This window comes from Lotus japonicus, chromosome 5 (assembly GCF_012489685.1).
Source record: "Lotus japonicus ecotype B-129 chromosome 5, LjGifu_v1.2".
Classification (NCBI taxonomy): domain Eukaryota; kingdom Viridiplantae; phylum Streptophyta; class Magnoliopsida; order Fabales; family Fabaceae; genus Lotus; species Lotus japonicus.
This window is the reverse complement of record NC_080045.1, coordinates 23,953,212-23,979,871: the sequence shown is the minus strand read 5'-3', so window position 1 is coordinate 23,979,871 and position 26,660 is coordinate 23,953,212. Positions and strand designations below refer to the sequence as shown.

The 26,660-nt window shown below is 39.2% G+C and overlaps 1 protein-coding gene across 1 annotated transcript; it reads left to right on the top strand.

The window, feature by feature from the left end:
* The first annotated feature begins 207 nt into the window (after positions 1-207).
* LOC130721243 (peroxidase A2-like) lies at positions 208-3,810 on the top strand. Its single transcript, XM_057572004.1, has 4 exons — positions 208-470; positions 719-913; positions 1,063-1,228; positions 3,173-3,810. Exons 1-4 carry the CDS (start codon positions 249-251, stop codon positions 3,589-3,591), a joined length of 1,002 nt encoding a protein of 333 aa, XP_057427987.1. The 5' UTR covers positions 208-248; the 3' UTR covers positions 3,592-3,810.
* The last annotated feature ends 22,850 nt before the right edge of the window (positions 3,811-26,660 follow it).

Here is a 26,660-nt window from a genome sequence, read left to right as displayed (position 1 = left end):
AACCTTTTTCACAAATTTACAAATAATTATGTCTGCATGTATTTCCAAGTTACAAGCAGCAGTGATACACCCGAAATAGGTGGCGGAGCCGGACCAAGCCAAAAGGAAATTACACAATAATAAAATACATGACGCGTTTTCTTTTCTATATCTATATATATATATATATATATATATATATATATATATATATCACCTAGATATCAATCACACAGAACCTGTGGAAAAGAAGACACAAAAAATCAACCATGCTTTCAACTACTACTTGCTCCCTGCCTGCTACCACTTTCTTAGTGCTGCTGCTGACCATCCTTTTTCCTTCAAATGGCCAACTGAATTCAACCTTCTATTCTAGCACATGCCCAAATGTATCATTTATTGTGAGCAATGCTGTTCAGCAAGCTTTGCAATCTGATTCCCGTATTGGTGCAAGCCTTATTCGTCTCCACTTCCATGATTGCTTTGTCAATGTAAATCCTACAACTCCTTAGTAGACGAAGCCATAAACTAAGCGCAATTCTGTAATTGACTGTATTAAAAAATTGGTGCACTCATGAATTATGTTTTTACTACTGATATTGATATATATTATTTATAATATTCTTCATATGTGTTAAACTAATTCTAAAAAATCGTATTTAACTTTGGAAAAACATTTTTCTTAGTATACGGTACAAGAAGGTGTAAACTGAATTTCTCTGTGTCTGATTTTTTTCAGGGCGGTGATGCTTCCATTTTATTAGACCAGGGTGGGAACATCACACAGAGTGAAAAAAATGCAGCTCCCAACTTCAATTCTATTCGGGGCTTTGATGTAGTTGACACCATCAAAAGCGCCCTTGAAAATTCATGCCCCGGCATTGTGTCTTGTGCTGATATTCTTGCCCTTGCAGCTGAATCCTCAGTGTCCATGGTAACTTAATTGCTAGCTGCACAAGATTTACCTTTTTTCTTAATTTTGTTTTTTATAATGAAGAGATTTTAACATGACACCTAGCTAACTTTTTTTTTTGAAATTACCTAGCTAACTTAATTAATCTATATTATGTTAATAATTTGTAGTCTGGGGGCCCTTCATGGAACGTGCCACTTGGAAGAAGGGATGGTCTTACAGCGAACCAAGCTGGTGCTAACAGCTCTATTCCCAGTCCATTTGAGAGCCTAGCCAACATCACATCCAAATTCTCTGCTGTTAACCTAGACACAACTGATCTTGTTGCATTATCAGGTAAATCAGAATCATCTGCTGTTTTTTCTATATAGATCATTGTATATATATTCATTTTACAAGGAGTAAAATGAATTTTTTTCTAAAATGAACCTTCTAATCAGAAATTCAGAATATTTGCGTATTTCTTTGAAGTATATAGCTACTTGTTATTCAAAAATGAGAAACAAATGTCCCGTATCAACTAGTGATTATAGGAAAATGATTTATCCTCATACTAATCCTCTTATAAATCCTTTTACACACTAAATGAAATAAGAAGTTATTCCTTTCAGTATGTTGAAAGTGTAAAAAACATTTAATTCTTTTTTGATTTATTGTATGTAAAAGTAAAATAGAAGGATATTAGAATGCTCGTGATTATATATAAAATTTACAGTTTTCTAGTCCACATGCATATTGGTGCCTTTATCAATCGCCGCAAACTTATTCTCCAGATTTATGTCGATTGGAGGTTGATAGAAAACTTATGTCTAACCATCATTTCCAATAAAAATTAGATAAATGCATAAAAATTTATATCAACCAAAATTGTTTTTAGCCACTCAAAGCCCATTGTAAAATTACAAGTGGTGGGATCCTCTCTATAATTGAATTGAAAGCAACCAAACTCATATGCTGGTCACCTTTGTCGTGCTATAATTTTCAAGTACTTTAGCATTTTCATTAAAAACAAGTACACCTACATATGTTCCAAAATGTTAATTATTTAAGAATTTTCACATGGACTAAGGAGATTATATATATATATATATATATATATATATATATATATATATATATATATATATCTTATGAAAAATATATTTTTATATGAAAAAATAAGAATAAATCATGACCATTAGATTTAATCATGAATGATCAACATTAAAATAATTTAATGCTCACATGACCACTTAAAAATGTTATGTGCCTTTTTTAAATTGTCATAGGACTTCATGTTTTAATATTGATCATTAATGATTAGATATAATCAGTGACGGATCCAGAACTTTTGGATCGTGGGGGAATAATTTTTTTGTCTTAAGCAAACTTTTTCTATAACCGATAGACGTGATACTATTTCTAGCATTATAATTAACGTACTAATTAGTTGTAGGGTCTGATCAATGAGTTTCTCCATTCATTCATTGTATGTTTAATGTTAATATTAAAGAGATAGAAATGTAGAATCAAATAAAAGTAGAATTAATATGTTAAAGACAATATGACCATAAAGGGAAATAAAAATCCTCGTGGGTGCAATTAATAGTTGTAGAATCAGTATATATTAGAGACAACCAATATATTATACAACATATGGGAGGAAAATAAAAATTCTCGTGGGGGCAAATGCCCCCATAGGACAATACATGCATCTGTCCCTGAATATAATGGTCATGATTTATTCTTATTTTCTCATATAATAACACATTTCTCATATATATAATTTGACAAAAATATTAGGTTATCTTTTTCGTACCATTAAAAAATGGAGGAATTTCATACCTTTTTAACTCAATGTGAATTATGTTATTCTCTGGTTTTTTTTTGTAAGCAAAATATATTAAAATGGAGTAGTTGGTTAGAATAGGAGGCGGAAGTATTATTATAAAATAGTTATTAACTAAAAACAATAATGAAGTTATTTTTTGGGGGCATACAATAAATTTTTTGACGAATGTCACGATGCACCTATTGAATATCGCTTCCAACGAATGTTTTTTTCATAGTTTAAATTTGTATTATCATCCTAACGGGATCTGAATGCTTATCACTGAACCAATACTTTGTTGGTAAGATAAGATATCTTAAATCTCTAAAGTTCCAAAACAACAAATATTTGAAATTCAAGAAGAAAAAATTAAAATTAAAATATTTTGCAACATTTATAGCCTTCTTTTTTCATGTTCACTCAAATTTTGTATAATGATTGGCTCAATTAATTATTTGACTTTTAATTAGGTGCACACACTTTCGGTCGAGCTCAATGCCAATTTTTCTCCCAAAGGCTATTCAACTTCAGCGGCACAGGCAACCCCGACCCTACCCTGAACTCAACCTATTTAGCAACTCTTCAGCAAAACTGCCCCCAAAATGGCAACGGCTCCACCTTGAACAACCTCGACCCTTCGTCCGCCAACGCATTCGATAACAACTACTTCACCAATCTTCTCACCAACCAGGGTCTTCTCCAAACGGACCAGGAGCTATTCTCCACAAATGGCTCTGCCACTATCTCCATTGTTAACAGCTTTGCAAATAACCAAACGGCGTTCTTCGAAGCCTTCGCGAAGTCGATGGTTAATATGGGTAATATCAGTCCCTTAACGGGGACTCAGGGTGAAATTAGAAATGATTGTAAGAAAGTTAATGGAAGTTGAAGACAAGAGAGAGAGAAAATGAGAGTACCACGTGAATGTTTTTGAATGTTGTTTATGTAATTTTGTTTGTATCAACTAAACTTGTGTTTTGGTTTTTGCATTTGTATGGGTGAGCAGGGCTACAATGTTAGTATGAGAATACATGGTGGTTTAAGAAATTAGTATCCCTTGACCTTCTCACCTGTTTCCTTAAAGATACTAGTGTTTATAATTTTATTATTTTGCATGTGTTAACCGAACCAGTTAGTCAAAGATAGCTCAACTCTCAAGGATTGCATGAGTAAAGTTAATGCGGCTTTATCCTTCGTTTTTTTACTTTATAGATCTTGATTATACTTGAATAGGAGAAATTGTATTATTATTTCTTAATCAGAATACAAAGGGTGATTACATTATATAGAAGAAGACTAATACTGAATATAATCTTCTAAAAAGAGAATAACTAATTATGTACATAATCTCCTAAAAAGAGAATAAATCTCCTAATACTGAATATAATCTTCTAATAATAATTCTTATATTAATTCCTTATTTACAACACCCCCTCAAGCTGGTGAATGGATATCTAATATTCCCAGCTTGTAAGTAAGCTCTCGAAACCGCTCCAAGAGAAGTCCTTTAGTGAGCACATCAGCCAACTGAAGTCCTGAGGGGACGTACTGTGTAGATATAAGACCACTATCTAATTTCTCTTTGATGAAGTGCCGGTCTATCTCTATGTGCTTTGTTCTGTCGTGTTGGACTGGATTGTGAGCAATACTAATGGCAATTTATTATCACAGAAGAGTCTCATGGGAGCTTCATACTTTATTTTCAAATCATCCAGTATGATCTTCATCCACAACAGTTCACAAACTCCTTGAGCCATGGCTCTGAATTCTGCATCTGCGCTTGATCTGGCAACTACATTCTGCTTCTTGCTCCTCCATGTAACTAAATTTCCACCCAAGAACATACAATATCCTGTAGTGGATCTTCTGTCAACAATTGACCCTGCATAATCTCCATCAGTATAAACCTCCATAGACAACTGCTCACTCTTCTTGAACAGCAGACCTCGCCCTGGACTTGCCTTCAGATACTGCAAGATTCTATCCACAGCCTGTAAGTGTCTCTCCTGTGGGTCATGCATGAATGGACTGACAACACTAACAGGATAAGCTATGTCAGGCCTAGTGTGAGATAGATAAATGAGCTTCCCCACAAGTCGCTGATATTGAGCCTTATCAACCCTAAGGTCCTCCTCACTACTTCCAATCTTGTGGTTTTGGTCTATAGGCACTCCAATGGGCTTACAACCCAATTTTCCAGTCTCTTTGAGAAGATCAAGGACATACTTTCTTTGAGATATGAAAATCCCTTGCTTCGAGTATGCCACCTCCATATCTAAGAAATATTTCAACTTTCCAAGGTCCTTCATTTCAAACTGGGCTGCCAACTCTTTCCTCAGATTCTGCTTCTCAAGTTCATCATTACTTGCAATGATCATATCGTCTACATAGACTAACAGAAGAGTGAGTTTACCATTTCGAGTATGTTTGATAAAGAGGGTATGGTCACCTTGGCTTTGTTTATAACCCAGGGACACAATAGCATTAGTGAATCTCCCAAACCAAGCCCGGGGTGACTGTTTGAGCCCATATAGGGCCTTCTTCAGTTTGCACACCCTATTTCTTCCTAAAGTAGGGTCATACCCCGGTGGAATCTCCATATACACCTCTTCCTCCAAATCTCCATGCAAGAAAGCATTTTTAATCAAATTGTTGCAACTCCCAATCAAAGTGAGCTGCTAAGGAAAGAATGATCCTTACGGTGTTCATTTTTTCTACCGGAGCAAATGTCTCTTCATAATCAATTCCATAGGTCTGGGTGTATCCCTTTGCAACTAGTCTCGCCTTATACCTATCAAGTGTGCCATCAGATCGGTACTTCACGGTATATATCCACCTGCAACCTACTGTTCTCTTGTCATTTGGCTTCTCAAAAATCTCCCAAGTGCCATTTTTGTCCAGTGCATGCATCTCTTCATCCATGGCTTGAATCCAGTTCTTATCTTATTATGATTCTTGTACTGATGTAGGGACTCTAATAGAGTCAATAGCTGAAATAAAACTCTGATGCTGCACAGAAAGATTTTGAGTAGACACAAACTGGGATATAGGGTACTTGGCACAAGAACGTTTTCCTTTTTGTAAGGCAATAGGTAAGTCATCAAGGTTATGCTCATAGGAATTACTAGGCTCAGGGTTAGGAACACTTACCTCAGGATCAGACGATTGGACTTGTTGTTGGATCAGGAGGGGTTTTACTTTCCGCTGGTACTTTATCCTGAACCTATCAACATTATTCTGATCTGGTACTAGTTCAAGACCATTGTCATCATTCTGATATGGTATTAGTTCAAGACCATTGTCATCATTCTGATTTGGTACTAGTTCAAGACCATTGTCATCATCATCACTGTCCTTAGTCATAGGAATGGAGGAAGGTATCAAGGGCTCCTGTAGAAGAGGAATAACAAACAATTCTGGAGACTCAGCTTCCTGAGTATTCCCCCCTGAAGCTGAGGATTGGGATAAAAAGACTCTGATTCTTGAAAAGTAACATCCATGGATATATAGACACGACGACTAGGAGGATGATAACACTTGTATCCCTTTTTATCTGAGGCATATCCTATAAAGATGCACTTAATAGCCCGAGGATCTGACTTACCCCGATGATGACCATGAACATGGAAAAAGGCGGAACAGCCAAATACACGACTTTGAATACCTGACTTAATGGGCACAGACGGAAAGAAGCTAGTCATAACATGCACGGGACTAACATTAGATAAGACCCTAGAAGGTAACCTTTTAATTAAATAAGCAGCCGTCAAGACAGCTTCCCCCCAATAAAACTTAGGAACATTCATTTGAAAGAGTAAAGCTCGAGTGATTTCAAGAAGATGACGATTTTTCCTTTCAGCAACCCCATTTTGTTGTGGGGTGTCAACACAAGTCAACTCATGAACAACACCATTTTTTGTAAGAAATTCAGAAAAATTCTTGTTAACATACTCTTTCCCATTGTCTGACCTTAACCTCTTAATAGGTTTCCCAAACTGTGTTCTAATCATGTGGAAAAAGTTAACAAATAATTGAAACACCTCATACTTATCTTTCATAAGAAAAACCCATGTAATCCGAGTACAATCATCAATAAAAGTAACAAACCATTTTGCACCAGAAACATTAGAAATGGACGAAGGTCCCCACACATCAGAGTGAACAAGATCAAAAGGTTGAGCACATTTACTATTACTAGGAAGAAAAGTTGAACGATGATGCTTAGAAAATTGACAAACATCACAATGAAAAGATTCGACTGACACTTTTGAAAATAAATGGGGAAACATGGTCCTAAGAATACTAAAAGGAGGATACCCAAGACGCTTGTGCCGCAACCATATTTGAGAAGTATTCCAGGACTCTGAACTCGCCTGATGACACTTGTTTTCCTCGTGCTGCAGACAGTATAACCCGTCTTGTTCCTTAGCAATTCCAATTATCTGTCCCGTGGCAAGATCCTGAAAAACACCATGAGAGTGGAAAAAAGTTACTGCACAGCTCAAGTCTCGAGTGAGTTTATGGATGGACAAAAGATTGTTAGAAAGCTTTGGGACATGAAGCACATGCTTTAAGGGAAGAGATGGATTAAGGTGAATGTTACCACATCCCGTAATTTGGTTTTGGGATCCATTAGCAACAGTGATATAGTGTTTTCCAGGGTAAGTGGAATAAGAAGATAAATGTGAGGGGTGAGGTGTCATATGATCTCTAGCACCAGAGTTAATAATCCAGTCATTTTCAGTACTCAAAGCTTTAAGAGATAAGAAGGTAGAACTTTTACCAGTCATTGTGAGAGAACAAGAACCAGAGGGCTTACTCAATGAGTCCATAAAAGCTCGCAGACGCTCCAATTCTAATTTGCTAAGGCTATGGACATCTTCCGCTGGTGGTACAGGTGGGACTTCACCATCATTCTCCATGTCAGAAGTTGTGTGATTTGCGCGCCTCTGCGGAGCACCTTTGGACCCGCTCATACGTCCAAGGACATTTTCCCTTCCATAAAGTTTGAAACAGTACTCTTTGGTGTGATTAGGCCTCTTACAGTAAGTGCAACGATCATCACGGTTGAAGCGATCATCACGGTTAGGGCGTCCGTAAGAGGTGGGTCCTTTTATGGGACCCTTTCCAGCGGCTAAGGCTGAACCATCAACTAATTTGTCTTCCACCATCACTGTCCTCCGAGTTTCTTCACCACGAACTATAGAGAACACCTCTGAGAGAGAAGGGAGTTGCTCTTTACCCAAAATTTGGACTCGAATCGGATCAAATTCAGAGTTAAGCCCAGAGAGAAACTTAAAGACTCGCGTTTTTTCAATAAATTGATTCAATGTTGTGGAGTTAGCATCACACTTCATCTTCAGATTTTGATACTGATCTAATTCAATCCAGAGACCATTCAAGGTCCCATAGTAATCTGTCACGGAGAGAGTTCCTTGCTTAGAATTGAAAACTTTATTTTCCAATTCATAACAAGCTGAGAGATCTTGTTTCTTAGAATATGCTTGTGCCAGATAATCCAAATCTCCTTAGCAGTAGGGAAAAACATATAATTTCGGCTAATTTCCGGAATCATGGAGTACCAAAACCAGGTCATAATAAGGGAATTCTCTTCACGCCATGTGTCATATTGTGGATCAGTTTTAGCAGGGGCTTTTTCTTCAATATAACTGATTTTCTTGCGACTTATGAGAGTGTGACGGACGAGCTCGGACCATTGGAGGTAGTTGCGCCCATCCAAGCGAAAGGAACCTTGTAATATCGGGAGATCTTTGTGGGTCAAAGGTGAAAGAGAGACCACTTTCACTCCAGAAGCATGTTTCTCCTTAGGTATAGGAATCTCTATCTCGTCTCCAGACATACTGAGAGATGTTACTGTAGAAGGGAAACAAGAGGAAAAATAACAGAAACAGAGAAGATTTCACTCTCCTTGAATGGAAGAACCAAAGGCTTCTCAAGAAAAAAAAAACCAACAAAGTGAGGAAACGACCCTCAAAACAGGACCAGAAGGCACGAGGAACCCTCTCTGTGCAATTGCAGTCACGAACAAGGAACGTTACCAGATAAAAGGGTCGTAATAAGACGACTAGGTTTTTTTCGCAGAATCAGAACTCCCAAGATCGGGAGCTCTGATACCAACTTGAATAGGAGAAATTGTATTATTATTTCTTAATCTGAATACAAAGAGTAATTACATTATATAGAAGAAGACTAATCTTAAATAAGGAAATAACTAATTATGTACATAATCTCCTAATAAGAGAATAAATCTCATAATACTGAATGTAATCTTCCAATAATAATTCTTATATTAATTCCTTATTTACAACAATTATGTTATGGCTTCTTTCTTTCTTTTTTTACAAGAGATAAAATAAAACAAATATTAATACTGTTACGAAGAATCAGCCAAAACAGATGAGATAGGTCCTATGCAACTATGTAAGGATGTGCCAAACCTTCAACTAAGATGAAGAAGAGGCTCTATGTTTAGCGCACGAGGAAATCTTCTGAAAGATTACCTTCACAAAGCATATGATACAGACAAACGACCTATATAGTTAGGCTAGAAAAAGGCCTCTTTATCCTACTAATGATTGAAGAGTAGTGATGGAAGATAGAATAAGGAGGCCTTTAAAGATCTAAAACGAACTTGAAATTAGAGATGAGCACAATTTTTCTGAAATCAGTTTGACAACAAATATCCAAGCCAAATAAAGTTGTATAACAATCTTCATGTTGATAGCTAGCCATTATATTCAGCATGAAGATTGTCATTCAAACCAATATGGCGAACCTAACAACCATTGACCATATTCAGATAGAACCACACCACCCCATAATCCGACTACCTTGGATTTCCCCTAGAACTGCCATCTAACATTTCAAAGAGAGAAGGAGGTTGTTGTCCTAGTAGGTTGTTGGGTTCATTTGGATATTAACACTAGAAAAATTGTTTTGGACTTGGTTCCTTTCCTTATTATGGTTATTTCAATTTAGAAATAGTTATGTATTGTAAATAGGTCAGTTTTTAGAAATAATTGTAGTTTTGTATTTGCATTTAATGTGAGAAGAGAAGAAAAAGAAAAAAAAAAAAAGGATTACCAATTTCCATCGTAAATTTCCGAACAAGTCACTAACTCTCCAAATCGTCGCTATATCCATCGCTAATATTCGTCGCTATATCCATCGCTAATATCTGTCGCTAAATCGGTCGCTACAAATTCGGACACCAATTCGGTCACTAAATTTAGCGACTCAAGTTATAACAACCAACCAATTTCGGACGCAAAATCGGTCGCTAACAGTTTTAGCGACCGATTTAGCCCATTTAGAGACCAACCGATTTGGTCGGTCGCTACTAGATTTTTTTTTGGTAGTGCATGTACGTAACTTCTGAAATTCCAAATATGGTCATCAGCTTTTTGTATTAAGAAATGTACCATATTATAAATTCAATTAAATTTATCATAATATGTTTTATGTTTTTAATTTTAATCTTATTTTTTATAAAAAAAATCCTATTTTGGGGTAAAATCTAATTTGGGGGTCAAAAACCTTGACCTAATTTCAAATCCCCAATCTGATGAGCATTGTTGTTCATCATCTTCTTGCCTCCCACCCCCCTACATTCATCTCGTTCTTCATCTTCTTCTCTTCTGCATTAAATATCTCTTATTTTAAACATTTCGTTTGTTGCCTACACTTTCTTTTTCGTTGTTATTATTTCAATATGATTCTAGTTTACTTTATAGATTATGTCGATTTGTATGACCAAGTAGATTTAAAATTTTGGATGATGATAGTTCTGGATCGTAAGCATCTAGAGGTAAAATGGAGATATAAAGTAAAAACATATATTTAAAACTGGATTATGATGATTCACATGTTGTTCCGTAGAGATTGTAAAGAAGTTTTTTTTTAAGCCAATGGAATTTTTTCGAACTGATTATAAAGAAGTGTTTCTGAAATCTTATTTTAGGGGTTTTCCTTGGTTGAGAGGAAAACAAAATCTTATTTTAAGTTTAATTTGATTCTTAAGAAGTTTAGAGACCGAAATTTAGAACAAAACATTTAATGGTCAAACAAATGACATGACATCCTAGTACACTAAGCATCTTTCTATTAGCTATTAAGTGGGGACATGATTGTTGTTTAAAACACAACCAGCAGTTTTAAACTTGCCGGTTTTTTAACCCTGAAAGTATTTAAGTTCAATTATCAATTTCTTATAACACATTTAAAGAATATTAGGGATATATTATAGACTAGTAACTTCTAGTCAACTATCATGTTAGTTGATTATTAGTAGTTATTATAATAGTCTGGGAGTTGGGTTTGCCGCCCCACCTATGGGGCTCGGCACCCTCCCCCTTTTTTTTAAACCCAAAAGTACCATACAGTTTTTTATTAACCGTATTCTATATATTGAATACGGAATATTATTTACCGTATTTTATCTGACAGGCTGGTCACTTTTTCCACCATTACTCCTCCCTCCACCAACCCCTCCACCATTACTCCTCCATGAACAACCCCCCACCAGCCCCCATAACTCGACCACACAACCTTTTCCACTATTACTCCTCTCCTCCCTCACATTTCTTCTTCCCACCACCACCACCATCTCCACATTTCTTCTTTTCATCACCACCACCACCACCACCACCATCTCCTGGTAAGTGTTGTTAGTTTTTAGTAGTGTATTTATTAGATAGTTAGTTTAAGTAGTTAGTTGTTAGTTTAAGTAGTTAAGTTGGTAGTTTAAAGCTTCTAAATCGCGAACAAATACGGTAAATAAAAGTTCATATTGAATATGAACTTTTATATTCCGTCTTTGATATGAAATATAAAATACGTATTTATTATGAACATTTATTTGCCGTATTAGAAATGAAATTTAAAATTTTGTATTCAATATGAAACTTAAACTTCTGTTTTCACTTCCAGGGATGACAGATTATTATATCTTTGGTGAATCACAATTGATTAAAGCTGAATTGGACAATGATCATGCTAAAGATACCATTAAAGAGGAGCAACCACCACCATTTGTACCCCCGTGTATAAGTATAGATCTCTCGCATTTATTTGCAACTGATCAGGTATTCATTGAACAAATTTTTACATGTTTATGATTTGTTTATGCCTTATGCCTTGTTTAACATTAAACAACTTTTCCCTACACGTGATGATCTTCTCAATTGGGTTCACGAAATTTCGATTAGAAATGGATATGTTGTGGTGATCACAAAGTTAGATAGTGGTGCGAATGGAAGAAAATAATTTGTTATTTTAGGGTGCGAGAAGCATGGTAAGTATGTTCCCTACAGAGACCCTGATCTTGTTGAAGGAACGGGAACATAAAAGATAGGTGGTCCTTTTAGACTAAAAGGACGACCTAGGAAAATGGTAGAGATTGGCGGGTGAAGGTGATGGATGTTATACACAACCATGAACCAGCTAGGTCACTACTTGGCCACAATTACGTTGGTCGACTAACTAGTGACGAGATGGGGGAAGTGATAAAAATGGCTAAGACTTGAGTTCCACCGAGAAAGATGTTGTTGTCTTTGAAGGAAAACAATCCTTCAAACTTGGGCGTGCTGCTCGAGATTGTTGGCCTGACTTCCACAGATAAGACATACTCTATAGCATTCTGCTACATTGTTAATGAGGGCACAGATGACTACATTTGGGCATTGGAGTGTATGAAGTCTCTTATTGTCGACCAAGCCAGGTTGCCTAAAGTGATTGTGACTGACCAAGATCTGGCCTTATTGAGTGCTGCTAAACAAAGCCTTCTCACCACTACCCATTTATTATACTTGTGGCACATTAACAAGTATGTTTTGGCAAAGTGCAAATTGTATGTTGGCACAGATAATTTTGCTGATTTGGTTATGGAGAAGTGGGCTGATTTGGTAGATGCTGCAACAGTTGAAGAATTTGAAGGTCAATGGATGCAATTGTTTAATATGTGCAACGAGAAATACAGCAAGTTTACCACTTATTGTTCTACTACATGGTTGGTCCACAAGGAGAAATTTGCCAAGGCATGGACAAATCATGTGATGCAATTTGGAACAACAACAAGTAACTGGTACAAAAAATAAATGAGCTGAATTTATTACTTGTTATATGTTTTTCATTTGATAGATTATTACAGTATTAATTCTTATATGTTTTAAAGTAGAAAGTAATAAGGCGCGTTGTTTGTTTGCAGGGCAGAAGGTGCACATGCCAGCTTGAAGAAGATGTTGTGGGACAGCAAGGGTGACCTGGTCACTTCATGGGATGCGTCGCATAGTTTGACCATGAATCGACACACTAAAATAGTAGCATCGTTTGAGCGCAGTATTCACATAATTGATCACATTTTCAAGTCCTCATTTTACATAAATATTAGAGCATTTGTGTCAAACAAATGTCTGCAACTCATTGATGTTGAACAGACAAGAATAAAGTCATACGGCGAATGCGATTGCTTATTCAGAGAGACTCATGGACTACCTTGCGGTTGTCAACTTGCAGGTTACCGGTCAACCACTCTCTTGTCAATTAATTCTATTTGTTATTGAATGTGACACGTTTGTGAACTTGCAGGTTACGGAAGAATTCAATATGAGGCAATTCATCCATTCTGGAAGAGCCTAAGTTGGGAGCATGTACCTGTTGCAGATACTGGCAGCTCAAATATTTGCGGCATAAACCATGGAGAGATGCAACCAGAAGTTCAGGCATTGAAACTTTACTTCAATTCTTTGGATACTGGAGGGCAGGGTATGGTAAGGAGGAAGCTTCAGGCAATCTATTGTCCTGAAAGCAGTTCACTGTGTACTCCTGAGGTTCGGATAAAGTCCAAGCGCACTCTTAAGGCGAAGGAGAGCAAACCACCCAAGAGTCAAGCAATAGGATCCTTGACTCATGATCCTTCAGGGTTTGAACATGTTGACATGGAGATCAAAGCGGCAAAGAAGGCTTCACAACCAGCAAAGAGGAAGAAGTGTGCGAAGAAGTCTGATACAAACTATTTCATGGGCCATTTTCCATCCTTTCTCCATCCATATATACACACAGTTACAAATGTTGATGATGATGGTAATTGTGGCTATAGATCCATTGCTGCATTAGTGGGGCATACCTCTGGTGAGGACGGTTGGCCTTGGGTTAGGCACAGTTGATAGGAGAACTTGAACAACATATAGTGATGTATGATAACATGTGGTCCAGACAGATTGTTAGTGCAATACATGACCGACTCACTCTTCCTCCTGGTGTCCCGGCCACCCCTGATAAATGGATGCAACTGCTAGAGATGGGATACCTTGTGGCAACAAGGTTCCAATTGGTTCTCATATCCATCTCCTCTAAGGGTTGTTACACATACCTTCCACTGAAAGGAGCCGGTCCACCAGATGTACATTCTGTTATAGCTATGGGTCATGTGATAAATCACTTTGTTCAGGTATATTTTGATTAAGTACACTAATATTTTGGTTAACTAACAGCTTGTCAATTAATTTTTGTATTTGGAAGTTATCTAATTTTATTGTTATTCTCTATAATGTAGCTCCATTTAACTCCTAGACATCCTATGCCGCCTATTGCTCCCCATTGGGAATGGCATATTGATCCTATCTCCGGAAGTTGGAGCCACCCATATGGTCCACGTTTAGACATGTTCACAGCAGAATTCCAAGCTTGGCTTGTAAATTTTGGTGTTCCTCTTGGTCCTAGTCAGGATAAGTATGTGGACATCACCACAGATTGAGTGTTCCCTATCGTGTAATATTCATTTGTAAACGCTCTGTAATATTAATTTGATAGCCTTTATCCTTAGGTTGTTAAGGATAACTATGTAGACATCACCATTGATTGGCAAGTAATTTCGTGTAATGTTCATTTGCTGCTTTTGGTAATATTAATTTGATGGACATTGTTATTTTGATGGGCCTTGTTAATTTGATGGGCCTTGCATAGTAAACAGCAATCAGATTGAAACACATCACGAATAATAGACAAAGACAAAGACTTGTCATTTCCATCATCAAAGTCTTGTCATTTCCATCCACTACACGACGAACTTGAAACCTGACATTTCTCTCAACCACCAACCCCAACCACACTTCTACCAGCCACCAATACACCATAAATATTCTGACCATTCTGCTATAAATCTCTATGGTGTCTCTTTTCTTCTTCTTTATCCTCTTCTTCATGTCTTGTAACCAAGATAAAAAAACTTCCAATGGAACAAGACCCGAATGCATTCGTCCGCCATTGCAAACATCAAGGCAACACTTCTAGCAGCTCTCGTCCTCTCATTCCTGGCCCGGCTGGCGTCGTCCAGGCTGCCATTTATGCCAGTAGGTCCACCACTAACACACCACTCAATTCAACACAAGAAATTGTGAGGCGTGTGCTCGAAGGCGGATCAACCGAAACCGATCTTGATTTCAATTCAAATGCTTGGCTTTCAGCCCTGCAATTGGGGGGATCTGCCACTCCGTTGGGCACAATCACAACGAATGTTGAGAGAGTGGAGAATGTTGTTGCTGTTATCAAATCATGCACTCCCAATGGTTTCGGAGATGCAAAAGTTACCCTGAAGTATTTCCTTGCTTTTGTCCCCCTTCTCTAACCGTACATCGTTCCAATTTTTTCTCTCACGATTGCATCAATTTAGGACCCTACGGGCACCGTTGATGCTAGCATCCATCGCAAGGCATTCACTCACAGTGAATTGGCGAATGACATAACTATTGGATCTGTTCTTGTTCTCCAAAAGGTCTATCATCTAGAATCTAAACATTAATCTTGCTTCCTTTGGCAAAACTATGCATGGTGGGATTAAAGTCTGTCCTTTTACTTGCAGGTTGCTATGTTTTCACCGATAAAATCTGTTTGTTATCTGAATATAACATTGTCCAACGTAGTCAAGGTATAAAAATCATCTAAACACGTCTAAAATCAAGCTTTGTCAATGTTTTGGGTTTTAAAATGACTTTTATGTTATCATACAGGTATTTCCAAATGATTGCAGACCCCACCCACGACTTCATCGATATCTCCGAGGATTAATTTTGTTTTTCGTGTTGCTTATGTATAATTTCGTGTAACCTTTGAACTGTTTGCCATGGATTATTTATGTTATTTTTCCTGCCTTTAATTCTTTATGTTGTAGTTATTTAGGTTTTTTTCCTTATAAAGAGTCGAAATAGAAAGCATGTAAATATAAAAAGAGTCATAATATACAAAAATATACAACCAAATCACTCTCCCCGCCCCGACCCCTACCGCCCCCCCCCCCTACAACCTCCTCTAGGTCCACGAGCTCTACCTCCACGAGCACCCTCTCCACAAGAAACCTCTCCACGGGCTCTGCCTCCACGAGCTCTGCCTCCACGCGCTCTGCCTCCACGACCTCTACCTCCCGCAGCTCCAGCTCCTCGAACAGCAGCAAAGGCAACTCCCTGGGTACCAATGAAGGCACTCGATCTAAAAAGTTCGAGCGCCCTCTCAGTGAGGGATCGGGCCTGTGGGCCTACTGCGAGAGCATCTGACACCTCAAGTGACTGCTCCAACATCTCCACACCCCGACGCATAGCCGACTGGAAAAAATAATATACATGTTTAGGTACAAAGAAAATATTATGATAAAAAATCACAATTGAATGGAAAATAGAATTCAAACTTACCACAACACTGAGCTCCTCCCTCCTATCATCAGGGATGATGAACCGATGTGACACAAGGCTATACCACCTCATGTAACCCTCCACCGCCTCTCCCGGATATGTAGCAGGGATCCCCTAAAGGCGCAGGTGCGGCTCAAAGTCAGCATAGGCAGCATCTGCGGTCTCAGCAGGGGACCCAGTCGTCTGGATCTCAGAGGGGTGTCGAGGGATATCCTCTATGTAGCCAAACTGGCGCAGAACCCTCTCTGGTAGATGTCGTCGAACAGCCCGACCGAATGGCGTCTTGATGTAGCCAGAATACAGGGCCCTCGAATCCCGCGGTCGATGATCCTCAAATGAGGTCCATAAAATGTCATCCACCGTAAGCTCATCGAGCATGACTCGCCTCTCATCAAGTCCGGCATACCCGACCCAGGACGTAACCCACCGGCGGCCTTAGGCTGGTCCTCAGAGTAGTCCGGATCCGCCCTACGGATAATGACGCGGTCTAAAAGGTACTCATAAGCCCAGCCTAGCAGGAGCGAGGTGAACCCTCCCATCTGGGCCGTCCTCCTACAGGACGCTCGACCAAGCTGGTCGTACAACGTAGCTAGCGCAATCGCGCCCCACGCGTACTCCGACACTCGACCAAGGTCCTGCAACATCCCAATCCAGTACACGGTCGTGTGATTACCCCCGCTCTTGCTAGCAAAGAGCGTCGCGCCAAGCTGGTTCACCAGCCAAATCCAGGCAGCATCCTCGTACCGGTGATCTACAATGAAATGAAATACGGTTAAAAGTTTATAATAATACGCTAAAAATAGATACAAATTAATCAAGTAATAATTAAGACATACCCTCCAAGGCAGACAGATACAGCGTATGCAAGACCCCAAACTGAATAGTCTGGCTCTTATTGTAATCCAACTCCTCAAGATAAGTAGCAGCGGATCCTCCCATAAGCTGGACGCAGGTCGTTGCGGCCTCATCCCTCTCCCCCCTGCCAGGCGTAGAGAACCTCGACCCCATGGGGAGATGGAGAAGAGCCGACACGTCGTCCAAGGTGATAGTCATCTCCCCGAACGGCATGTGGAAGCTACTGGTCTCCTCATGCCACCTCTCAACAAGGGCCAATATGAGGCCTGAGTCTGTCTCCGGGTAGCCGCACCTGGGTAGGTGATGAAGACCCGTCTGCTGGAGCAGCTCTCGAACCCGTCTATGACCGTCTGAATCGCCATCACAAGGGAGGTTACATACCTTCCCCTCAACCGTGGCCACCCCCAAGTGTCGTCGGTCCTCGTACCGCGGGTTAGTGCGTATCGGAAGGGTCAACCACAAGGGAGGTTCCATACCTTGCCCCCAACCGTGGCCACCCCCAAGGAACCGGATCGGAAGGGTCAACCACGGGAGCCAACACAGTAGCATTCATAACTAAAGACTCTCCCCTAGCATCCATAGCTGAAGACTCTCCCCTGGTAGACGGCACAGTAGTAGCCGGAGCTGAAGACTCTACCATGGGCGACGGCATAGTAGCAGCTGGAGCTGAAGACTCGACCGCCTGAGTGGCTGCAACATGATCGTCGCGCCGGCTAGAAGCATGTAAGCGCCGGTGTCGATCCTCGGTACCCCCTACATCCTCACTAGTAGTTCGAGACCTCTTTCTGTTCTTCATTCTCGCTATCTATTCAAAGCAAACAAATTTAATAGCATTAACATTAATTATGAATGACTTATTAATCAATTATTTCAAAATGAACTATTCAATATTCCACTATCTAATTTAACTCAATTATCTAAGTAATTTCAATTATCTAAATTATCTCAATATTAAATAATTCACTAAATAAATTATCTATATTCCTCTAATTAAGTGATATCTCAATATTAAATATATATTTTCTAAATAAGTTATCTATTTACTCTAAATACGGTTTTTAAAGTTTCATCTTAAATACGGTTAATAAAGTTTCATTTTGAATACGGTTAATAAAGTTTCGTATTGAATATGAACAATGATATTCCGTATTCAGTATGTTGAATACGGAAAATGATATTTCATATTCGATACGGAAAATGATAAACCGTATTTACAGGGAACCTCCATTAACGACCTACGTTGAACCAACTCATACCCATACTCAATTCATACCAGTTCAGCCAACATAACCTCTAATTAATCATCAATCGACTACCCTAGAGTTGAATCATTCTCCTAATTTAAACTAAAATGGTGAGAATCAGTGAAAATCAAAACTTACCTTTGAATGGGAGTTCTGGTTCTTTGAGGGAGCTTTGGTGATGATGAGAACGGAGCTTTGAGGGAGTTCTGGTTCAGGAACGCACGTTTGGGAGCGGTTTGGGGAGGGAGCGAATTGGGAGGGAAAGTGGGTAAGTTGAAAATGGGTTTTGAAAATGGTTCTGCTTCTGTTTATGCGTTTTAATACAATACGGTATATTACAGTTCATATTGAAAACGACAAATAATATACCGTATTCTAGTCAGGGGGGACTTTACGGTAATTTTTCCACTTTAAGTGGGGTGCAAAGGCTAAGGGGTGGGGCTCCAAACTCAATTCCTTAATTGTCTTTAGGTAAGACTATATATACTGGAATCTACTCTTGTAATGTTTACCTTTCATAACAGAATCAATCAGTTACAACAACCTCTCTCTCTCTCTCTACTCTCTCTCTCTCTTCGAACTCTCTCTCTCTCTTTTCTGCGTTTGGTTCATTCACAACATGGTATCAAGAGCTAGCTTCGATCCATAGCCATGGCTGCCAGTGTTTCTACCACTGAGAACTCTCTCTCTAAGTCTCTTTCGCACAGTATAAGCATCAAGCTTGATGACAAAAAAATTCTCTCCTGGAAGCAGTAGATCGAAGGTGTGATTCGATCAAACAAGCTTCAACGATTTGTTGTAGATCCAGTGATTCCAGATCGCTTTCTTTCTGATGAAGATCGTGCATCTGATAGTGTCAATCCAGCGTACTCTGTTTGGAAACAACAAGATTCAGCGTTGTTCACATGGTTACTGGCTTCGCTTTCTGAGTCGCTTCTTCCGATCATGATCAATTGCAGACATTCGTATCAGGTTTGGGATGAGATTATCAATTTCCATGAATCAAAAGCACACGCGCAGTCAACGCAGCTCCGAACTGAGCTCAAATCCATCACCAAAGGTTCGTTATCGATTGGAGATCTGGTTTTGTTTCGCGATCATCTAGATTTCATCTTCGATGGTCTTCCAGAGGAGTTCAGTCCTCTTATGACACTTGTGTTCAATCGTGGAACTCCTTGCTCCATCAACGAAGTTGAATCGATGATTATCAGTCATGAAGCGCGACTGGATCGAGTGAAGAAGAAGAATTCCAGTGATTCATTGATCAGTGCAATGTCGCGCAAGCTACTGTTGCTCCTGTGCAATCCTCAGCAGATTCATATGGAACACAACACTCAAATTCTAATCATTCCGGTGGTGATTATCAAGGTGATTATCGCAATAGCAGCGGCGGACGCGGCGGTGGTCGGGGCGGTCGTCGTGGACGCAATGGAAAAGATTACTCAGTTCAGTGCCAGATTTGCTCAAAATTTGGTCATGATGCCCCTATCTGTTATCATAGACACACTTCTGGTACTGGTACTTCTCAATTTGGGGGTTTTCCATCACAGTATGGATTTCCTAGAGCAATGCCTCATTAGTTTGGATTTCCTGGTTTTGGTACCATGCCTGGTTTCTCTCCTATGCCAGGTTTTCCCTCTTCGCAAGGTTTTGGTATTCTTGGCAGACCTACTGCACCTTCCTGGTATTCACAACAATTTTCTCCTGGAGGATATGCTTCTTTTAATCCCCATCCACAACACAACTCTCAATCTGGCTGGAATTCACAGAGAGCATTAGCACCTGCTCCTTCAAAACCCACACAAAGGCCACCACAATCCTATCTCATTGGTCCAATAGCATCTCCTGATAACAGCTCACTGTTAGGACCAGCACCTCAGGGACTACTAGCAGGGTCAACTTCTCTTCATGGTGCAGGAAGCTGGTATCTTGATTCTGGTGCCACTCATCATATCGCCAATGACTCAACACTGTTTTCAGACACCAATTCTGTTGCCAGCAGTGACCATGTCCTTATAGGCAATGGTCAAGGTGTGTCTATCAAATCCATTGGCACAACTAAGCTAAATTCACCTTTTCAACCTCACACTACTTTAACACTTAGAAAATTGCCTTTGGTTCCCTCAATTACAAAGAATCTTGTTAGTGTGAGCAAGTTTGCACAAGATAATGGAGTCTTTTTTGAGTTCTGGCCAACTGATTGTTTTGTGAAATCTCAGGCCACTTTTGATTTGCTTGTTCAAGGAAAGCTTGGCAGTGATGGTCTCTACTACTTTGAAGATTTTCAACCTGCACAAGCTCCGTCCACTACTGATAAGCCTACTACTACTTCTGCAACTTCTTTAGTTTTTGTTTCTAGTTTACAATCCAATAAAGAGCAAGTTTCACCTACTAGTTCAGCACTTGCTCCTACTACTTCTTATGATTTATGGCATAATAGGTTTGGGCATCGTCATCATAAGGCTCTCAAGCATGCCCTACAACAATGTAGTATAACTATTCCTTCTAAGCCTAACAATACTGTATGCACTGCTTGCTTCCTTGGTAAATCTCATAGGCTTCCTTCCCATACCTCTACCACAGTTTATACATCTCCTCTGCAGCTTGTGTTTGTTGACCTATGGGGTCCAACCTCTGTTCAATCTACTTGTGGTTATCACTACTTTCTCACCTGTGTTGATGCCTTTTCCAAGTATACATGGATCTATCCTCTCAAGGCAAAATCAGAGGCCTACACAATTTTTACACAGTTCAAGACTATGGCAGAATTGCAGTACAATCACAAACTCAAAGCTGTACAGAGTGATGGAGGAGGAGAATTCATGCCTCTTTCCAAGTTCTTCGCTGATCATGGGATAGTCCATAGAGTGACTTGCCCTCACACACATCATCAAAATGGAAGTGTGGAGAGAAAGCACAGACAAGTGGTTGAAGATGGCTTAACTTTACTTGCTCATGCCAAGCTTCCACTGAAGTACTGGGTTCTTGCCTTCTTGACTGCTACCTTCCTCATAAACAAGACTCCCTCTTCAGCTATAGGCAATCTCAGTCCATACCACAAGCTTTACAATCAACCCTTTGATTGTAAATTTCTGAAAGTCTTTGGATGTGCTTGCTATCCTTTCTTAAGACCATATACCAACATCAAATTAGCATTCAGATCTAAGGAGTGCCTCTTCCTGGGTTATTCTCCTAATCACAAAGGTTACAAGTGCTTGGACAACACAGGGAGGATTTTCATCTCTAAAGATGTTGTATTCAATGAAGGAAAGTTTCCCTATTCATAGTTGTTTTCCTCTCCCTCTGCTACTGTTCCTGTTCAGTCTCCTATACTGGCTCAGATTCCTTTGTTCTCAACACCAGTTCAGCAGGCTACCTCTTCTCAACATCCTCCTGGCTTTCAGCTTGCTAGTCCTGCCTCCAGTACTCCTGCCATCAATACTCAGCTGCCATCATCAGGTTCCTCATCCAGTGGACACTCTCCTTCCCCTCCACCAGAGGGACCTACTTCTGCAGTCACTTCTGTCCCAGAACCTACAGCACAAATAAACACTCATGTTATGACTGCAAGAGCCAAATCTGGGATTGTGAAACCAAGACTGTTTCCAACACTTTTATTGGCTCAAGCAGAACCCAAAACTTCTAAACAAGCTTTGAAAGACCCCAAATGGATGCAAGCTATGCAACAAGAGTATGATGCTCTTCTTTCCAATCACACTTGGTCTCTAGTCCCACTTCCTCTTGGCAGAAAACCTATAGGCTGCAAATGGGTTTTCCGGATCAAGAAGAATGCTGATGGGTCCATTGATAGGTACAAGGCCAGATTAGTGGCCAAGGGGTTTCATCAGAGACCTGGCATAGACTACACAGAGACTTTCTCCCCATTTGTTAAACCTACCACAATTAGAGTCATTCTCACTTTGGCTGTTACACATGGTTGGCATATACAACAGTTAGATGTCAACGACGCCTTCCTCAATGGTTTCTTGGAAGAGGGGGTGTACATGCAACAACCCCCTGGTTTTGAAAATCAGGATAAATCCTTGGTTTGCAAGTTGCAAAGATCCTTATATGGTCTGAAACAAGAATCCAGGGCTTGGTTTGAAAGGCTCAAGGCTACATTACTAACATATGGCTTCAAGTCTAGTAGGTGTGACCCTTCTCTGTTCACCTTTTCCTCTGGTCATGATAAGGTGTATCTACTTGTCTAAGTAGATGATATCATTGTTACTGGTTCATCTATTCCCTTGATTCAAAAGTTAGTTCAAAAGCTCCACAAGGATTTTGCTTTGAAGCAATTAGGTGATCTGGACTATTTCTTGGGCATCCAAGTTCAGAGACTTCAGGATGGTTCTCTTCTTCTTTCCCAAACTAAGTATATTCATGACCTCCTTGAAAGAGCTAATATGGCTGAAGCAAAGGGAATATCCACACCTATGGTTAGTTCAACCAGGTTAACCAAGTATGGAGCCAATTACTTGCAAGATCCTACTATGTACAGATCTATTGCTGGGGCATTGCAGTATGCTACCCTCACTAGACCTGAAATTAGTTTTTCTGTGAACAAGGTTTGTCAATTTCTCTCTCAGCCTCTTGAAGAACACTGGGCTGCAGTAAAAAGAATACTGAGATATCTCAAAGGTACTGCACATCATGGTTTGTTGCCGCAAAAGGGTTTCAGGCATCAACCTATGCCTCTAAAGGCCTACTCTGATGCTGACTGGGCATCTAATCCTGATGACAGGAGATCAACTTCTGGTTTTGGTATTTTCTTTGGTCCAAATTTGGTTAGCTGGAGCTTTAAGAAGCAAACTCTTGTAGCTCGCTCCAGCACAGAAGCTGAGTATCGCAGCTTGGCCAATGCAACTGCTGAAATTCTCTGGATTCAATCTTTACATCAAGAGCAAAAGATTCCCTATCTCACTCCCCATGTCTTCTGTGACAACATGGGTGCAGTGGCTCTTACTCACAATCCTGTTCTCCATGCTAGGACCAAACATATGGAACTTGACATCTTCTTTGTTAGGGACAAAGTTATTAACAAAAGTCTGATTGTGACTCATGTACCTTCCCTGGATTAGGTTGCTGATATTTTTACTAAAGCCTTGTCTCCAACAAGGTTTGCTGCATTGGCTTCCAATCTCAAGGTTGTTGATAAGTTTACACTTCATCCCCCACCTTGAGCTTGCGGGATTGTATTAGGGATATACTATAGACTAGTAACTTCTAGTCAACTATCTTGTTAGTTGACTAATAGTAGCTATTATAATAGTCTTTAGGTAAGACTATATATATTGGAATCTACTCTTGTAATGTTTACCTTTTATAACAGAATCAATCAGTTACAACAACCTCTCTCTCTCTCTACTCTCTCTCTCTCTTCTAACTCTCTCTCTCTTTTCTGCGTTTGGTTCATTCTCAACAAAGAAGAATATTGACATCTAAGAACTTATGAATGAACAATCAAACCTGATGAAGTCTAACTATAAAAGCAAATAAAATTTGCCTTCATAGCTTGATCTTGATCTCCATTCCTTCTTCTTTTTAAGTGTTGTCCTCATCATAACTTCTTTAAGCAAGGATCCGACTTTCATCACAATACCTTATTGTGTTGTTTCTGATCCTTCTTCCATTCCATCCTTTCTCCCTATGGCTACCCGCTACCTCTCCCTCTTCCTTGTCCTTTTGGGATCTGTTTGATATGCTCGGTTCCATACTCTGCTCCATGTTCCGCTCTGTGCTCCACTTTGTCCTCTGTTGTGTGCTCCATTGCATCCTTCCAAGTTCAAATTTCTCTAAGGGGAGTCATGCTGATTATTGTTAGGACAAACTCATCACTTAACTAGTTAACTATCATTGGCCTTTGGTTGAAATTTCATCTCCCAAACTTGATGAATTGTGCCTAAAAAACTGATTGCTGATCTTGTAATTGTATACCCATCATATATTTTACAAAGAGTAACGTTTTTTTTCTTCTATTTAACGGGAAATATTTCTATTTTCTATTATCATGATTGGAAAACAAACAAACTTGTAAATCTAGGAAATCAAAGACTCAGAAATTGATCATGTTAGTTTTTAAATCTGATTCCGTACCAAAATTTATAAGGGTTTTTAATTTTTTATCCTTTCAAGAGATCAATCCTCAACTTATATCTCTTACTACTAGTTTTTACCACATAAAATATCATTCACTTAACATTTAATTCCTTACATAATTATCATTTTTCTTTTGGTGCTTGTTGTGGTACCTTACTTCAGATCAAGTCATCAAGATATGATACCTCAAATAAGTTAGCATAGTAATAAAGCCTCATATATTACATGAGTTAACAATTGTATTTTCTAAATAATATGCCTTAAGATTAATGACATTGACTAGATAGGTGTTAACCTTCTTTCTTAATCAAAACCATCTCACTCAGACTCAATACTAGGATCGAGATTCACTGTAATCTCTGTAAGGTCTGGGCGTTAATAAAGATCTTCGGGGGACGGGGGTTGCCCGGTGAACAAGATTACAACTAGACTATAATTATAACATTGAGAATTATAATTTCTATTACAACATGTCATTAACCTATTGAATCACCTAGTGTGGATATCATACTCAAAGAAAAATTCGGGAAATTCGGGTATCACATAATTCACATTTTCTTTTTATGAACCCTCACAACCCGACAATTTAATTATTATGTGCCTCATTGAAGTGACCCGCTTTTTCAACTATAGCCTAGCCTTCATTGAATACGGTTCTGCTGCTTTTGTCCATCATATCATAGGGAGATTGATATCTATACACGTCTGACAGAAGGATCTGATTGTAAAAAGAAGCAAAATAAACAGCTAATGAAAGGTTTAATTTTCATTCCTCTGAAAACGTGTATTTATTAGAGCAAGACGGATACTGTGAAGAGTTAGAGGAAGGTCATTCAAAACAGTGATGGTTAATTAATACTACGCTCTTTTGTGGTGTTGTGTTCGGTGGTACAGTTAAAAACTAACTGTACCACGGTGGTTCAGTTGAATGACAACCATCAGATATAATAGTTTAAAATTAAATGGTTGAGATTAATTTTGGTTGAATCTTGAATTTATTAAAATGTCCTTTACCCCAATATCAACTACCACCATCCTCAACAGCTCTCTCCTCCGCCCCTCACCTTCGACAGGCCACCACCACCACCGCACAACGGGACCGGATGTACTCCTTCATAGATTCGTAACCACAAAAACTTCCAGATCTTATATTTCCAGATTCCTTCAACGAATTTCTCCTTTTCTTTGCTGAACCTTATGAACATGAGTAAATCTTGGTTCCAGATCTCCTCCATCAAAATTTTCAGTGCAGTGCAGATGAACAATAAAAAGGTCTCAGTGCGATGGTGGATGGGGCGGTAGTTCAGAGGGATCGAAGGGGACGTGGGAGAGGAAGAGGCGGCGGGAGCAAAGGTCGTAGGCGGCGAGGATAAACAGAGCAGAACACAACCCTAATTCTCAAATTAAGAATATGCAATTGATAGCCCAGAAAACGTGATGGATCTGGAAAAATTGAGCAAACCTTGAAGGAAGTGGTGAATTAGTGGTAGAGGGAGAAAGATTGAAAATTTTGCCAAATTGATATGACATATTGAGTGGAAAACCTTGAAAATCCAATTGGTGCTGATGTTCACATGGGTCTGATTTCGTTTCAGGTGAGGGTAGAGGTGGTGCAAGAAAAGGAGAAGAATGGAAAGTAAAAAGAAAGAATGGACAATTTTGTAATTATCATGTGAAATAGTGATTGCACCATGGTGAGTCAGTTTTTAACTGACCCACCAAAGACGTCGTCCTCTTTTGTCCAATAGATCTAAAATGAAAAGAAAAATAAACAGACCAAATGTCTCATTTGAGTCATTTCACAAAAAAGACTTAGGTGCACTCTTGTTCTTTTAAGAAATAATTGGTAGATCAGAAAGAAAACAAGTCAGATTCTTGAGTTTGCCCCAGTGACATGCGGAAAGATTAGTAGATATTCACTCCTGAGTGAGTTTAGGTGTCTTCCTAAGAAAGGTTATCGCCCAATTGAAAATTTTACTAGACACACCCCCAAATATGTGAAAGGTGAAAGTTAAACTCAAAACTTAACCATTATGCTAACCCAAGTGAGCTCGAACATG

Bases quoted from the DNA above. Each gene is read 5' to 3' on its own strand.
- LOC130721243 (XM_057572004.1), top strand. From the start codon at position 249: ATGCTTTCAACTACTACTTGCTCCCTGCCTGCTACCACTTTCTTAGTG. The intron at 471-718 runs GTAAATCCTACA...GATTTTTTTCAG, and splicing joins TCCATGATTGCTTTGTCAAT to GGCGGTGATGCTTCCATTTT. The intron at 914-1,062 runs GTAACTTAATTG...AATAATTTGTAG, and splicing joins CTGAATCCTCAGTGTCCATG to TCTGGGGGCCCTTCATGGAA.